This window comes from Bos taurus, chromosome 3 (assembly GCF_002263795.3).
Source record: "Bos taurus isolate L1 Dominette 01449 registration number 42190680 breed Hereford chromosome 3, ARS-UCD2.0, whole genome shotgun sequence".
NCBI lineage: Eukaryota > Metazoa > Chordata > Mammalia > Artiodactyla > Bovidae > Bos > Bos taurus.
Genome location: NC_037330.1, coordinates 25179232 through 25195514, shown reverse-complemented (window position 1 = coordinate 25195514; position 16283 = coordinate 25179232). Strand labels below are relative to the sequence as shown.

The following is a 16283-nucleotide window of genomic DNA, read 5'->3' as shown; positions in this document are numbered from 1 at the left end:
AGCATCATTCTCATATTGTGCTTTAGTTCTTTATACAAGGCTTCTCACTTTTTAAAACAGAACAGGTGGCTTAAATTTGTCTCTTTAAATGCAGAGTCTGGGTTTCCACAGGGATGGTTTCTATTGATTGCTTCCTCCTTTCCCATCCCTGTTTATGGGCCAAAATCCCCCTCTTCCCCACTCCCCCATGTCTTATAATTTTTTGTTGAAACTAGATACTTAAAAATAGTATTATGTACAACTCTGGAAATTAGATCCTTGCCCCAGGACTTGTTATTGCTACTTTTGTTGTTGTTGCTATTTGTTCAGTGATTCCCCTGACCGTTTCTTTAAAGTTTATATTGTCATGCGTGGGCCTAATCTGCTTGTTAGGCTTAGAGTTCTCCTCATAACTGGGCAGATACGTTCTTAAGTACTTTACACTAATAGATCTTTCAGCCTCTGCTGAGGGCTGTATGGGCTCTATGTGCATACTGGCAAATGCTTTCAATGCTGTAGTAGTAAGTTTGTAATTCCACCTTACCCTTCACTCCCTGCTTGTGCAGAGCTTCTTGATCAGCAAGAGTGAAAGATCAGGGCTCTCTGAGGCCTCTTATGGGCATGTTCATAGCCCTTCACAGGAGCGTGGCTTTCTAGATTCCAGAGAATATGTCAGAGCTTTTGAAAGCCCTCTACGGACTTCTCATTCTCCTTTTCTTTTTAACTCTTTTGTTTAGCCTCTTGTTTTTTGTCACTACTTCAACAGCTATAATGTTCAATTATCACCCCCCTTTGGGGAAAAGTCTATTTGTAGGGAGTGAGTTCAGAATCAGACCAAATAAAGACAACCCCTGTTGAACAGAGGTTTCTAGAAAATGGACAGACGGGTCAAATAATGACAACATCTTGTGATGGATCTTTTGGGGAGCTCTAGATCTATTCTTTCAGTGGCTGCTGGCCTGCTGGTTTTCACTGCTATCATGCATGTGACAGTGTTGATATTCAGGCTACCTTGGAGCTGGGGGAGGGGAGAGGAATGTGGCAAGCGAAATCACCACGATTCTTGCTGTTCTTCCCAAGACTGTCTTTTTTTTTTTTTTTTTTAATAATCTTCATATCATTATAGTCATTTGGTTGATTTTCAGACTTCTAAAAAGGTTGATTCTGTCAATAGTTCCAGCTTTCTAGTTGTTTTTAGAGAGCAGTAAGTGGATTTTTGAAGGTTCTTACTCCATCATTCTGGAAGTTTCTCAGATTCACTCTTTACCATTACCCAGGCCAGAGAACTCTCCCTGGACCTTGACTAATTCTGAGGCTTCTCTGTGGTTTCAGGCATATTTTAGCATAGACACTGGTTGAATCTATAATTTTCCCAGGCTCCATAGGTCCTCAATAAAATAGACTCAAACTGTCAGTTCAGTTCAGTTCAGTTGCTCAGTCATGGCTGACTCTTTGCAACCCCATGGACTGCAGCATGCCAGGCTTCCCTGTCCATCACCAACTCCCAGAACTTGCTCAGTCAAACTCATGTCTATCGAGTCAATGATGCCATCCAACCATCTGGTCCTCTGTCGTCCCCTTCTCCTCCTGCCTTCCATATTTCCCAGCATCAGGGTCGTTTCAAATGAGTCAACTCTTTGCATCAGGTAGCCAAAGTATTGGAGTTTCAGCTTCAGCATCAATCCTTCCAATGAATATTCAGGACTGATTTTCCTTAGGACTGACTGGTTGGATCTCCTTGCAGTCCAAGGGACTCTCAAGAGTCTTCTCCAGCACCACAGTTCAAAAGTATCAATTCTTCAGTGCTCAGCTTTCTTTATAGTCCAACTTTCACATCCATACATGACCACTGGAAAAACCATATCTTTGACTAGATGGACCTCTGTTGACAAAGTAATGTCTCTGCTTGTTAATACATCAGATTGACTGTAATTTACTAAAACCTGCTCTGGACAGAAAATGATGGCCTAACATTCCCAGAACTGAGACATATACACTAGGTGAAGCACCATCTAGAAAAGCCAAAAAGAAAACCTGTAAAAAGGAGATGGCTTTCCTTCTAGGAAGTTAACCTGGAAAAACAGCTATGGTGGTTCAACACGACAAATATATCAATGACTTATATACATATGTACATAGTGTCTTCAATATAGCAGCCAGTTGGCGAATAGAATTCTCGTGATTTTACATATCTATACTGCTCAGAGTTTAATATAAAACTTTCCTTTTTCAACTGATTTCACACACTGCGTAGAGGATAAGCCTCCCTCCATTATGACATTTGTTTATGGTACTGCTGATAAGGAAAAGGACCTTTGAAGTCCTTTTCAGTAGTATTCCTAAGAATGCTTATTACATTTCTTTAACTTCTCCCAAAGGAGTCAAGTTCAGATTGGTATAGAAGAGTTGTCAAAATCTTATTCCAGTGTGCACATGCACAAGCACACACACCCCTGTCCCCAGGAAGACACTCAGTCTTCTGGTCTAGGGAAACAGCTTTCTGTTCCTAGACCCAAGGACAGAGGAAGATTCCCCATGGGAGACAACAGACCCATTATTTGTCATCTTGTCTCTCTGAAACCTTCCAACTGGGTGGATGTTCCCACGCCCAATTGTGAAACACTATAATCATAGACAATAATAGCTGTTACATCTACCTCCTCCTTGATGTTTTCAATCTTTTTAGTGCTGCTAAGGTATAGTAGTGGCCAAAATCAAGCTCTCTCTCTCTTTCACATTGCCTAAAATCCAGCCTCACTCATCACACTGCCCAGTGTCCTCATGCTGGTGAGTAAGTAAGGACACATGTGCCAAGGCCAATGAGGATGGGCAGAAGGTGGTTGTGAATGCCAGCTTTCAGATGGGCAGAAGGTGGTTGTGAATGCTCTATAAAATTATAGAACTATAAAGTAAGTGTTGTTAAGCTTATTTGGAGTTTTTTCCCCCAATTGGGAGCTAAGATATGTGTATTTCTCAATGAGGTGCAATCAGTGTTTCAGGAGATGTGGGCAAACATGCTTCTACACAATTGTATCAGACACTGAATGTCTCCAGGTTGGATCTCTTTTCTGTTACATCTCTTCCTTCAGTGGTAACTTACATTGGTGCTAAAATTTCTTTGCCTCTATAGTTGTAACCAGCAGAGTCTAGGGCTATGATAAAAATAAGGCCTCATCACAGCATTACAGATTTTTATGACCTCTGGTAGGACATGCAGTACTGAAATATGGGTGCTTTCTTAAAAAATGAACATTCTGATAGCACAGGAACTCTGCTAAATGTTATGTGGCAGCCTGGATGGGAGGAGAGTTTGGGGGAGAATGGATACATGTGTATGTAAGGTTGAGTCCCTTTTCTGTTCACCTGAAACCATTACAACATTGTTAATCAGCTATGCTAAGTCACTTCAGTCGTGTCCAACTCTGTGTGACCCCATAGACGGCAGCCCACCAGGCTCCTCTGTCCCTGGAATTCTCCAGGCAAGAATACTCGAGTGGGTTGCCATTTCCTTCTCCAATCAGCTATACCCCAATACAGTCAGCTATACCCCAATACAAATATACCCCAATACAAAATAAAAAAGTTTTTTATTTTTTTTAAATTTTTTTAAAATTTTATTTTATTTTTAAACTTTACATAATTGTATTAGTTTTGCCAAATATCAAAATGAATCTGCCACAGGTATACATGTGTTCCCCATCCTGAACCCTCCTCCCTCCTCCCTCCCCATACCATATTTTGAATGTTATGTAGGGAAAAAAAGCATCCATTTCTCCAACTGCAGCCTTTCTTGGTCATCTCTCACTTTCAGCACCTTGCTCGTCCCACAAGGATCTGCACAGTATGAGGGAGTTTCAAGAGAGAAGGGAGGGATAAACCGGCTCCAGTAGCTTCCACAGTAACAAACATTTGTTATGGAAGTCTTTGTCCATTACCTTCTGCCTTTGCACCCTCAGTATCCTGTGACCTTAGATGTGACATCCTGGCACTTGTGTCCCTTCTCCAGCAAGTAGAAAGGCAAAGGCAAATCCCTCTAAGACTGGAGGGACTACAGGCTGAGCTTGCGGCATTGTGTTTAATGGGGAAATGCAAGGAGGTGGAGGAGTTGCTAACAGCATTCCTCCCCAGCCCTCCAAAGACACAGCTGTGCTTCACTTGGGCTAGTTCTCCTCCTAGATCACACAGAACACATGTGTCCTTCTATCCCTTGGGGATACGAGGTAAAGTGGGGACAGACTGGAGGTGGGAAGGGTAGGAAAGTGAGAATGAATAAGAGGAGGCAGGAGGTGAAGCTGATCTGGAAGGGACAGGGCAGCACCGAGTGCTCCTAGCACTCACAGTGCCCATCACTAAATGATCCCCAGCAAATACACTCCAGAGTATAAATTTGATCCCCAGATACCAAAGCACTGAAAGACAGGGAGGACATGGATTTTCTGTGATGGATTTTGAAAAGAAAGTAAATAAATGAAAAGATATTGAGAAGTGTGTTCTAAGATCAGTTGAGATGAGAGCAACAGCCATGCATGTGGCGGGAATGTTCACTGCCCCAGATGGGTGTGCTTTCTTAGTCACAAACACACTTCGCCACTTGCCTTTGGCTCCCCTCGTTTTGCTCAGACCCACCTGGTACGTTCCCTGTGGCTTTGCAATGATGGACGTCCCGTCCCCAAAGGTGGCGCAGCAGCTACTGTCCTCGCAGTTGGTGATGACAGTGGCGTAGTGCGAGCTTTCAACCCGCATGCACTTCACCTGCCTGGCGATCCTCTGAGGACCTTCGGCTGTGGGCAAATGCAAAGGAGTAGGTCTGACGGGATGCACGCAAGGGCAACACGCCTGCCTGCTGACTGCCTGGCTGAGAACTCACTTCATGGGGCTGCTGTATGGGCTACTGCTATATCAATTCGGAGCCTTTGTTTGAGAAGGCATATTATTTAGTGTGCTGGTTTTGTCCTCACCGTTCTTTTTGAGAAATTGAAAACATCCAGAAAAGCACAAAATATAACTTAACTATACATGTTTGCCAATCAGAATTTACACTCATTAATATTTTGCCATATTTGCTTCATTTTTAACATGTATATAAGAGAGAAATTACAGGTAAAGTTCACATCTCTCCCTATCTCTGACTTTCTTTTTCTCACAATCCACTATAATACTTTTATATAAATGTATATATCAGAAATATTTTGTTGCTTTAAATTTACATAAGTTATATATCACCCTGTGTATCACATTACTGGGCTTCCCTGGTGGCCCAGACAATAAAGAATCTGCCTGCAACGCAGGAGGCCTGGGTTCAATCCCTGGGTCAGGAAGATCCCCTGGAGAAGGGAATGGCTACCCACTCCAGTATTCTTGCCTGGAGAATTTCATGGACAGAGGAGCCTGGTGGGCTATAGTCCATGGGGTCATCAAAGAATTGAACATGACTGAGCAACTGATACACACTTGAATTTTTCACTTTATGTTTTGAGGCCTTTAGCTATCTTGATATATATGTGCCGATGTAAACAGGTACATGTGTGGGTACTTCATTTATTTTAATTGCTACATAGTATCCCTTTGTAAGAATAAACCACATTTTACTTTTCTGTTCTGCTGTTAATGGACATTTATGCTTTCCCAATATTTTAATATTATACTCAGTGTTGCAAGAAGCATCTCTGTACTTGTTTCTTTGTGCAAATGTATGAGTGTCTTTCCCAAGAAAAGGAAAAAGCTTTGAAAGCTATCCCAGGACAATTAGAATGGACATTTCTCTAGTGGGATTGACTTGCAGAGATATTTCCCAACCCATCCCCTATAACCCAATAAAAATAAAAACAAAACAAAAGAGTATCTTTCTATATATACCCAGATGGAGAATTAGTGTATCACATGATATGCACTTTTCAATTCACCAGATATTTTAAAATTGCCTACCCAAGTGGCTTTTTAAATTTTCACTCTAACAGGATATAAAGGTTCCTCTCTTTCTACTCACTTGCCATTTTGTTGCATTTAATTTGGCAATGAATCGTTTAATGCATTCAACAAATAAACCCCAGAATTAAACAAAAGTGAATTAGGGAATAATTTTTATTTCAAAATCTTGTTTAAATTTAGCTTAGGAAGGGTGTTAGGCTTTTAGATAATATGAACAGACTCCAGTTCATTAGCAGCTGCCACTTTTCTGAGAATTGTCAGACAGAATCGAAGGAGGACAAATCTGAGGTCTATGTAGGAAAATTAGATTCCTTAAGGTTCGAAGGAAACAGGTCTGAAATCTAATTGCTCAGTACAGTTGAGTCATGATTATTAACTTTTAGTTAATACCAATCCAGGTTGTAGCTTTTAGTGGTAAAAATAAGGAAAGCACTATTACTATCCATTAGCCAACTAGAGCTGTTATCACTCCCATGTCAGCTGAGGATAAAGACCATAATAAAGGTCCTCATTGGTTCTGGTTTGGATTTGTTGGTTGATTTGAGTTCTTCCAAAAAAAATTGTTTTTCTTACAAGTGTTTTGAAAAATCAGTGAAGTTTTTACCTATCCTATCCTAAAGACATAGAATATTGTCATCTACTTGAGAAAGAATAAACACATGTATATGTATAACTGAATCACTTTGCTGTGTACCTGAAATACAATATTAACTATCTGCTGCTGCTGCTCAGTCGCTTCAGTCGTGTCGAACTCTTTGAGACTCTACGTAGTCCGCCAGAAAAATTAAAGCTTACCTGTCTCTTGATCCTCCGAAGAAATAGTCGGATCTTCATAAACTTGATAAAAGGTTGTGATCCTGGTACCATCAGCATGATCCACTATCCGAGTACCATCTTTCTTTTCAATGATGATCACTTTGTCTTCTCGAGTTGTCATAACCTGAACATACAAAGGCAGAGCATCATCATTTGCTCAGGTGGTTGGTTAATCCCAAGTTTGCTTATTTTTACACCCCAGTGATTACCATCAAAAGCCTGATTATTTAAAAATGAAAGTTTTATCTCATCTACTTGATCTAATCTTTATAACAATCCTGGAGGAAACTCAGGCTTAGAGCAGTTAAGTAACTTGCCCAAAGTCACTCAGCGTGTGCCAGAGCTGATGCTGGACTAGGACTGTCTTATTCAGCAGTGATGCTCCTTCCATGGTCACACATTTGTGAGTCAAAAGCTAATGTCAGGAGTGATATGACCCAGGTATATGCAGGAAGATGACCCCAGGTCCTGTTCCCTTAGAAACTACAGGTTTAAGTTAAGCCAGGGACCACTGGTGTCTGTAGTGAGGGTTCTGATTGGTCTGCTTCCCCTGAGGATGCAATGCCAGAGCCTGGATTTTGTGTGTTGGTACAGGGAGCCATGGGTGAAAGGTTGATACAGGGAAGCATGGATGAAAGGGGTGCTGGACACAAGGGAACTCAGAGACCAATGGGCAGAGTGGTGGGAGCAAGGCTAGAAGGTGAGGGACCATACTGGGAAGCTTGTTAAGTCATATTAAGGACCCAGTTGTTATCCAAAGAGGGGCAAAGCAGTAGAGAAGAGTTTTAGGTATGTGGACTAGAGCTGGAAACCAAGAAAGAATTTAGTCCTGGTAAGTGCTTCAATTACTTTGCCAACAAAGGTCCGTCTAGTCAAGGCTATGGTTTTTCCTGTGGTCATGTATGGATGTGAGAGTTGGACTGTGAAGAAAGCTGAGCACCGAAGAATTGATGCTTTTGAACTGTGGTGTTGGAGAAGACTCTTGAGAGTCCCTTGGACTGCAAGGAGATCCAACCAGTCCATTCTAAAGGAGATCAGTCCTGGGTTTTCTTTGGAAGGAATGATGCTAAAACTGAAACTCCAGTACTTTGGCCACCTCATGTGAAGAGCTGACTCATTGGAAAAGACTCTGATGCTGGGAGGGATTGGGGGCAGGAGGAGAAGGGGAGGATAGAGGATGAGATGGCTGGATGGCATCACTGACTCGATGGATGTGAGTTTGAGTGAACTCCGGGAGTTGGTGATGGACAGGGAGGCCTGGCGTGCTGCAGTTCATGGGGTTGCAAAGAGTCGGACACGATTGAGCGACTGAACTGAACTGAACTGAACTGAAGTGCTTCAATTTGAAAGAACAGTGAGACCTTTGTTTCCTGTAGCCAAATGGTTCAGAGGAGCTCTAAACCCCCAGCTGCACATGTGTGTGTGAAGGTGTGGTGGGCATGGAGATGCATTGCCCAGGTCTCTCTTCAAGACAGGACTTGCTCCCCACCTGTGGGGAGGGAAGTTGACAAACAGCCTCCAGATGTCAGTTCTTCCAGCACCTGCCTCAACTGCAGAGAGATGCCTTGCCTGACTTCCACTGTTCTGCTGAGGCAGAGACACTGATCTGGCTCCTGCTCCCCGACTTGGGACACTGGGGCAGATGACACTGGCTCCTGAGCTCCTGCCAGTGGAGCTCGGTGGTGTCTGCACCATAGCTCGCCTTCTCTCTCTGCCCATTCCTGCTCCCCCTCTGCTTCCTTTCACAAATGGTGTCTCTTGAAAACATCTGATACAAGCAAACTTCATCTGTTTGCTACTGCAGATCCCAACTGGCAACAATGCACTCCAGTTGTATAATGCATATTATAGGCAAAAGGAGAGGGGGGCGGCAGAGGATGAGATGGTTGGATGGTATCACCAACTCAAAGGACATGAGTTTGAGCAAACTCCAGGACATAGTGAAGGACAGGGAAGCCTGGTGTGCTGTAGCCCATGTGGTCACCAAGAGTTGGACATGATTTTGCGATTGAACAACAATGCATATTTTTAAATCATTGGGTATTTTCTACCTTGTACTGCCCTAACTGTAAGAGACACAGTTTCACTAAAGAGTCCAGATGAATATGAAATTTGCTAGCTGTTTTCTGACTCGTGTCTAGGGCTTTTGGGAGAAGATGATAATTATATTTGTATCTTTTTATGGTAAGCAGAAAACAATATATTTCAGAGAGAAGTCCATGCTAATCTTTAAGGTCTTCTCTTTCACACTCTCAGCCAATGATACAGACGTGTATATCTATATCTATCCATCTACTGAATGTATCTAATGAGGAATACTGCTGTAGAATGCAGGATTGAGAACATGAGCTCTGGAGTTAACCTGCCCAAGTTCAATTTCTGACTCTACAGGTGATTTAGGCAAGTTGTTTACCTTCTCTGTGTCTAGTTTCCTCATCTGCAAAATGGAGACAACATCAGCATATTTTTCAGAGACATTATATGGATTAAATGACAGAATGCTGGTAAAGTGGTTCAGATTTAATTGGTCAACTTAGCAATGCTAAATGCTAGCTCTTAATCTAGTATAGAAATTTACAGATTATTACTTAGAACTATTCTAACATTTCATGACATCACATAACATTGACATTTTCTGGTCACCATAGGCTCAGGAAATAATCATTTTTGCAAGAACACAACAGCAAGAATATTTCCTGAACACCTGATAGTGTTAATCTGGTATTAATCTTCCCAAGTAATTTAGGTAATGACCATAATCTTCATTTTAGGAATAAGAAAACCTAAATTAGAAACAATCAAAGTCATGCATCTTGTAAGAAGCATGGCTGGGGTTCAAAGCCATGTCTGCCTCACTGCAAGGTTAGTGCCACTCCTGTAAAATGTGCTACTTCATGTCACTTTTGATCTTATTTCATATGATCATTGGCTTTTATTTGCATAATGGTTAAGCACATGAGACCTAGAATGCAACCAACCTTGGGGTCCACATTCTGAATCTACCACTTGCTGAGTGATTTTGGAAAAATTATTTAGCCTGTTTGTAGCTTGTCTCGTATGTAAAATGGAAACAGCAATAGTTTCTTGTGAGAATTAGATAAGTTATATCTGGAAAGCACTGAACAAGGCCTGGGATGGTGCTGCTGCTGCTGCTAAGTTGCCCCAGTCATGTCTGACTCTGTGTGACCCCATAGACGGCAGCCCACCAGGCTCCCCCGTCCCTGGGATTCTCCAGGCAAGAACACTGGAGTGGGTTGCCATTTCCTTCTCCAATGCATGAAAGTGAAAACTGAAAGTGAAGTCGCTCAGTTGTGTCTGACTCCTAGCGACCCCAAGGACTGTAGCCCACCAGGCTCCTCCGTCCATGGATTTTCCAGGTAAGAGTACTGAGTGCTCAGTAAATATTGTTACCTTTGTTGTGATTAGACTGTTGGGTGTCTATGTTTGGATCTAGGCTCCCAACTGTTGATTTGTGCTTCCATAATGGTCCTAGGTATCAGTAAAGGAAGGGGCTTCCCTGGGGGCTCAGTGGAAAAGAGTCTGCCAATGCAGGAGACCTGGGTTCAATTCCTGGGTCAGGAAGATCCTTTGGAGAAGGAAATAGCAACCCACTCCAGTATTCTTGCCTGGGAAATCCCATGGACAGAGGAGCCTGGAAGGCTACAATCCATGGGGTTGCAAAGAGTGGGACATGACTTAGTGACTAAACCACCACCACCACCAGTAAAAGAAAGTAAGGGTCATTAACTAAGAAATATCAAATTTGCATATTAAAGCAAATAATCTGTATTGAGGCTGAATTAAAGTGAGGTATTTGAAGTGACCAAAGCCATCCTGAGATAATATGTATTTTGAATCTCATAAGAAAGAACTAGCAAACAAGGTAGAAGAGTATGAAACTGTTACAGAAGCAGGCTGAAGAAGAAAGGAAAACATGTTTGGTAAGATGATGAACTTTATCTCAATGGGAAGCAGACATTCTGCTTCTGACTAGCAGTTTGTGGTTGTAAACAAAGGTTGGAAGTCCAAAAACTAGAGACAAGGCATGCAGGAAATTCTTTGTCTTGTTTAGATTTAGAGGTGCAAAGCTCCATATAAGATGATAGAGGAATAGCTGAAGAATGGAAAGAGCCCAGTTTCTAGTCACCAATCACTGACGACAAACCTGGTTCCAGCACTTTCTGGCCACATTACTTCATTTGCTGAGGCTTACCTTCCTTGTCTGTATAATATACACTGGTGTGAGGCCTGAAGAGAGAATGTATGCAAGATGGCTAACAGAAAGCCTGGCCCATAGAAAATACTATTGTACATCCCAGGGGTTTAAATTTCACATCTGCTTCACAGATAAACAAAACCATTATTTTCTATACCACTCATATATCACTTTTTCTTAGGTTACAAATAAAATCTTTTTACAGAGGCTTTATGGCATTGTTGAATTTTTGAGTTATTTGGTATGAGCCTCTCATTAAATATACTGTAAATTATTCGAAGTCAAGGATCATGAACAAATTTCTACAATTCATGTCAGGTACATACGAGAAGTAGAAGCAAGGCAGAACCTCACACGTCTAGAATATAAGACATACAGACAAATACATTTAACATGAAGAAATATAGGATATCACTAATCATATGTCTTAAAAGTGGAATAGAAAATTCATCATCTGTCTCTTACTTCAAGAATTAGTATTTCATGATACATTACTCTGGGTCAAATAAACCACACAGTAGTTTTAGATTTGGGAAGATGAATCCATCTATTTATACATAAGTCGGCTACTTAACAGATAGTTATTGAAAATTTATTATTTGCCAGGCATTCTTCCACATGTTGTTTTACAACTCTAATGATTTAGAAAAATTTATAATATACAATAGTTTGTCATACCGTTCCATTGACAGGATCTGTGGCTTTAAAGAATAAAAACGGGGCCAAGTCTGCTATTCTTTCTGATCCTTTGGTGCCAATCCGATTTCCTTGAGGTGTAGTTGTAAACCAGGTGCCTAAGTGAACATCCATAGGGGTTATTGTTTGAACTGTTTCTGGGGGAGGTTCATGGCTTTCATTTTTATGTGCCATAGGTGACTGATTTTTCTGAATTTTTCCTGTGGGAGTTCAAGTATATCAAATACAACAATTTAACTATAATATCACTTACATAGAATTATTCATTAAGTTTTAATATAGTGTAGGCTACCTCAGACACTGTTGCATAGAAAGTCCAAGTGGTGGTCATCAGTTATATTATTTCTCAAGTAGGAAAAAATCAGTTTATGAATATCTTATTCTTGGCACTTGAACCTTGTCTGGATTCCCATCACCTCCCACAAATATACACATGCATAGAAAGTTCACTGTCTATGGAACAATACACACTATTATCAATTCTCTACACTTTTAAGTCTTGCTTACCTCTCCTCAGATTCCAGGTTTGGAGCCCTGTACCCAGCTTTTTAAAGTCTACATTTTTCTCCCATGTATCTGTCAAGCTTTCAGATTCTTTTTCTTTGACTTATTATATACTCTAGTGTGATAGAGTATAATTTTAACTCTTCATTCCCCTAATTTTGTCATATTTCAGTTCCAGGAAACATCTCTCTTCAGCCCTGGATCTGGAGAACATTACCAATCAAGCATATCATTGGCCTCTCATACAGAGAGGATTTGTCCAGTTTAATTACTACATTTAAAACCATCTGTTATGCACATCCCTCTCAAACCCTCCCCACCACCATTAAATTGGAACAAGAAGACAGAACCAAGGAAACTCACATGGAACCCTGTAAATATTATCTCAGTTCCTCTATCAAGGTAGATTTACTCTATTTGTATAAGTAACAAGTAATCTCTAGACAAGATCTGCCTGTACTGTCAAGCCTCAGTGATGAAGTAAATTCAGACTGAGAAAAAAAAAGTTGCAAAAAAGATAGTGAATGATTGTTGCCTCCAGGGAGGTTGTTTAGATTTAAACCATGAAATGTGCAACAGGGCATGCTTCTTGGTGTAAGATGCTGAGTCAACTAACAGGTGGAACCAAAGAAGAAAGATACATTTAGATATATTTAAGCCTTTCCATTGCCCTAAGACTTAATTTGGACATATTAGTATTTCCAGAGGATTAAAAGAGAACTGAAAGATAGACATGTAGAAATTATTTAGAATGAAGTTCAAAGAGCCAATGTAAAGAGAGGTAAAAGTTCTCTAACATAAGTTTAATTGGAATTATAGAAGAAGAGGAGAGAGAAATGGATCAGAAGCAATACTTAAAAAAAATAATTATTGAGAAAGTTCCAGAACCAATGAAACATACTAATCTACATATTCAAGAAGCCCAATGTAGTCTCATTTGGGTAAATAAAAAGAAACCCATACCACTGCAGATGGTGATTGCAGCCAGTCTTATGGACTCTGTGGGAGAGGGAGAGGGTGGGAAGATTTGGGAGAATGACAATGAAACATGTAAAATATCATGTAGGAAACGAGTTGCCAGTCCAGGTTCGATGCACGATGCTGGATGCTTGGGGCTGGTGCACTGGGATGGCCCAGAGGGATGGTATGGGGAGGGAGGAGGGAGGAGGGTTCGGGATGGGGAACACATGTATACCTGTGGCGGATTCATTTTGATATTTGGCAAAACTAATACAATTATGTAAAGTTTAAAAATAAAATAAAATTAGAAAAAAAAAAGAAAAAAAAAAGAATTCAAAAAATAAAAAAATAAAAAAAAAAAAAGACGCTTACACCTTGGAAGGGAAGTTATGACCAACCTGGACAGCATATTAAAAAGCAGAGACATTACTTTGTCAACAAAGGTCCATCTAGTCAAGGCTATGGTTTTTCCAGTGGTCATGTATGGATGTGAGAGTTGGACTATAAAGAAAGCTGAGTGCAGAAGAATTGATGCTTTTGAACTGTGGTGTTGGAGAAGACTCTTTAGAATCCCTTGGACTGCAAGGAGATCCAACCAGTCCATCCTAAAGGAGATCAGTCCTGGGTGTTCATTGGAAGGACTGATGTTGAAGCTGAAACTCCAATACTTTGGCCACCTGATGTGAAGACCTGACTCATTTGAAAAGACCCTGATGTTGGGAAAGATAGAAGGCAGGAGGAGAAGGGAACGACAGAGGATGCGATGATTAGATGGCATCACCAACTCAATGGACATGAGTTTGGGTAAACTCCGGGAGTTGGTGATGGACAGGGAGGCCTGGTGTGCTGCCATTCATGGGATTGCAAATAGTCAGACATGACTGAGGGACTGAACTGAACTGAACTGAAACCTAGTTAAATCATATTGACACTGCATTAAAAAAGAAAATGTTTTAAAGGCAGCCAGATTATCTTCTAAGCAACAACAATTAGACAACATTTCAACAGTAAAAATCAATGCAAGACTAGTATGAAGAATTATTGTCCACATCAGTCAGTTCAGTCTGACTCTTCCCTGTTCATCACCAACTCCCAGAGCTTGCTCAAACTCATCAAGTCAGTGATGCCATCCAACCATCTTATTCTCTGTTGTTCCCTTCTCCTCCTGCTTTGAATCTTTCCCAGCATCAGGGTCTTTTCAAATGAGTCAGTTCTTCGCATCAGGTGGTCAATGTATTGGAGCTTCAGCGTCAGCATCAGTCTTTCCAATGAATATTCAGGACTGATTTATTTTAGGATGGACTGGTTGGATCTCCTTGCAGTCCAAGGGAGTCTCAAGAGTCTTTTCCAACAACACAGTTCAAAAGCATCAATTCTTTGGTGCTCAGCTTTCTTTATGGTCCAGCTCTCACATCCATACATGACTACTGGAAAAACTATAGCTTTGACTAGATAGACCTCTGTCAGCAAAGTAATTTCTCTGCTTTTTAATACACTGTCTAGATTGGTCATAGCTTTTCTTCCAAGGAGCAAGTGTCTTTTAATTTCATGGCTGCAGTCACCATCTGCAGTGATTTTGGAGCCCCCAAAATAAAGTCTCTCACTGTTTCCATTGTTTCTCCATCTATTTGCCAGGAAGTGATGAGACTGGATGCCATGATCTCAGTCTTTTGAATGCAGAATTTTAAGCCAACTTTTTCACTCTCCTCTTTCACTTTCATCAAGAGACTCTTTAGTTCTTTATTGTCCACATACTAAGAGGAAATACCTGTCGGTCTATAATTCTATACCTAGTGAAATTACCTTTCAAGAATGTTGTTGTTTAGTTGCTAAGTCATGTCCGAATCTTTTGCCACCCCATGATCTGCAGTACACCAGGTTCTTCTGTCCACGGGATTTCCCAGGAAAGAATACTAGAGTGTGTTACCATTTCCTTCTCTCAGGGATCTTCCTGAATCAGGGATCTAACTTGTGTCTCCTGCATTGGCAGGAGGATTCTTTACCACTGGGTCACCTAGGAAGCCCCTTTAAGAATGAGGACAACATAAAGAAATTTTCAGAAAATATGGTATGTAATATGTAGCCTAAAATCTCCAGTTAAAACACAGAATCATCTAATTTTAAAATATACACCTACATGAGTTTGAGCAAACTCTGGGAGTTGGTGATAGACAAGGAAGCCTGGCATGCTGCAGTCCATGGGGTCGCAAAGAGTCAGACATGACTGAGTGACTGACTGATATTATGCTCACAAGGGGGTTTCCCAGGTGATTCAGTGAGAAAGAATCCACCTGCGAGTGCAGGAGTTGCATAAAATGGGGGTTCATTCTCTTGGTCAGGAAGAGCCCCTGAAAGAGGAAATTGGTAACCCACTCCAGTATTCTTGATGGGATAATCCAACCGACAGAAGAGCCTGGGTGGATTATACTTCATGGGATTGCAAAGAGTCAGACATGAATGAAGCAAATGAACACACATGCACACTGTTCATAAGAGACATTTTTAAACATAAACCACAGAAAGTAAAATAAAGTGTGGAAAATGTTATACTGGGAAAGTACTAAACAATAGCTGGTGTAGCTATAATAATATAAGCAAAATCAGTATTAGGGCAAAAAACAGAATCCTAGAATAAAAAGTCATTGTATATGGATAAAATGTTAAATTGCTCATAAAGATAAAACAACTCTACATTTGTAAGTATCTAAAATCATATTTTCAAAATATACAAAAGCAAATCTGAAAACAATGAAAGGACTTAATTATTTCAGATTTAAAGAAATAAGGATTAAATGATAAGGAGTGAAGAAGCTATTCTACCCTTTCAAAAGCTTTAAATATACTTCTACTGAATAAATTGACATTGTACATTAAAAAGTCTGTAAGGATATAGAATAAAAATGGTCAAAGTTTGAATATAGGGCAAATATGGCCTACTGTCTGTTTCTGTATAGTCTGTGAAGTGATAATTCTTTGTACATTTCTACATAGTTAAAAAAACCAAAGGATATTAATTTTTATTTGGAGGAAAACTGCTTTACAATGCTGTGTTGGTTTCCGCCATTCAACAATGCAAATTCACCATAATTATACATGTATCATCTCTCTCTTGAGCCTCCCTCCCCTCCCCCTACTCCACCCCTTTAGGTCATCACAGAGCATCAGGCTGAGCTCCCTGTATTAT

At 40.6% G+C, this 16283-nt stretch overlaps 1 protein-coding gene across 7 annotated transcripts in view; it reads right to left on the bottom strand.

Moving 5' to 3' along the window:
* Nucleotides 1–16283, bottom strand: part of SPAG17 (sperm associated antigen 17) — a 256137-nt gene that overhangs the window by 61271 nt on the left and 178583 nt on the right. For 6 of the 7 annotated variants that reach the window (XR_009493800.1, XM_059884728.1, XM_059884727.1 and 3 more), the window contains 3 exons: nucleotides 11618–11733; nucleotides 6703–6847; nucleotides 4606–4760 (listed from right to left, as the gene is read on the bottom strand). Coding sequence is in view for 6 of the 7 variants with exons in the window: in XM_059884728.1 (XP_059740711.1) it covers nucleotides 4606–4760; nucleotides 6703–6847; nucleotides 11618–11733 (416 nt within the window). In the remaining variant the exon portion in view is untranslated. Of the gene's footprint in view, nucleotides 1–4605; nucleotides 4761–6702; nucleotides 6848–11617; nucleotides 11836–16283 lie in introns of all 7 variants that reach the window. The other variant, NM_001206874.2, reaches the window with a different exon arrangement.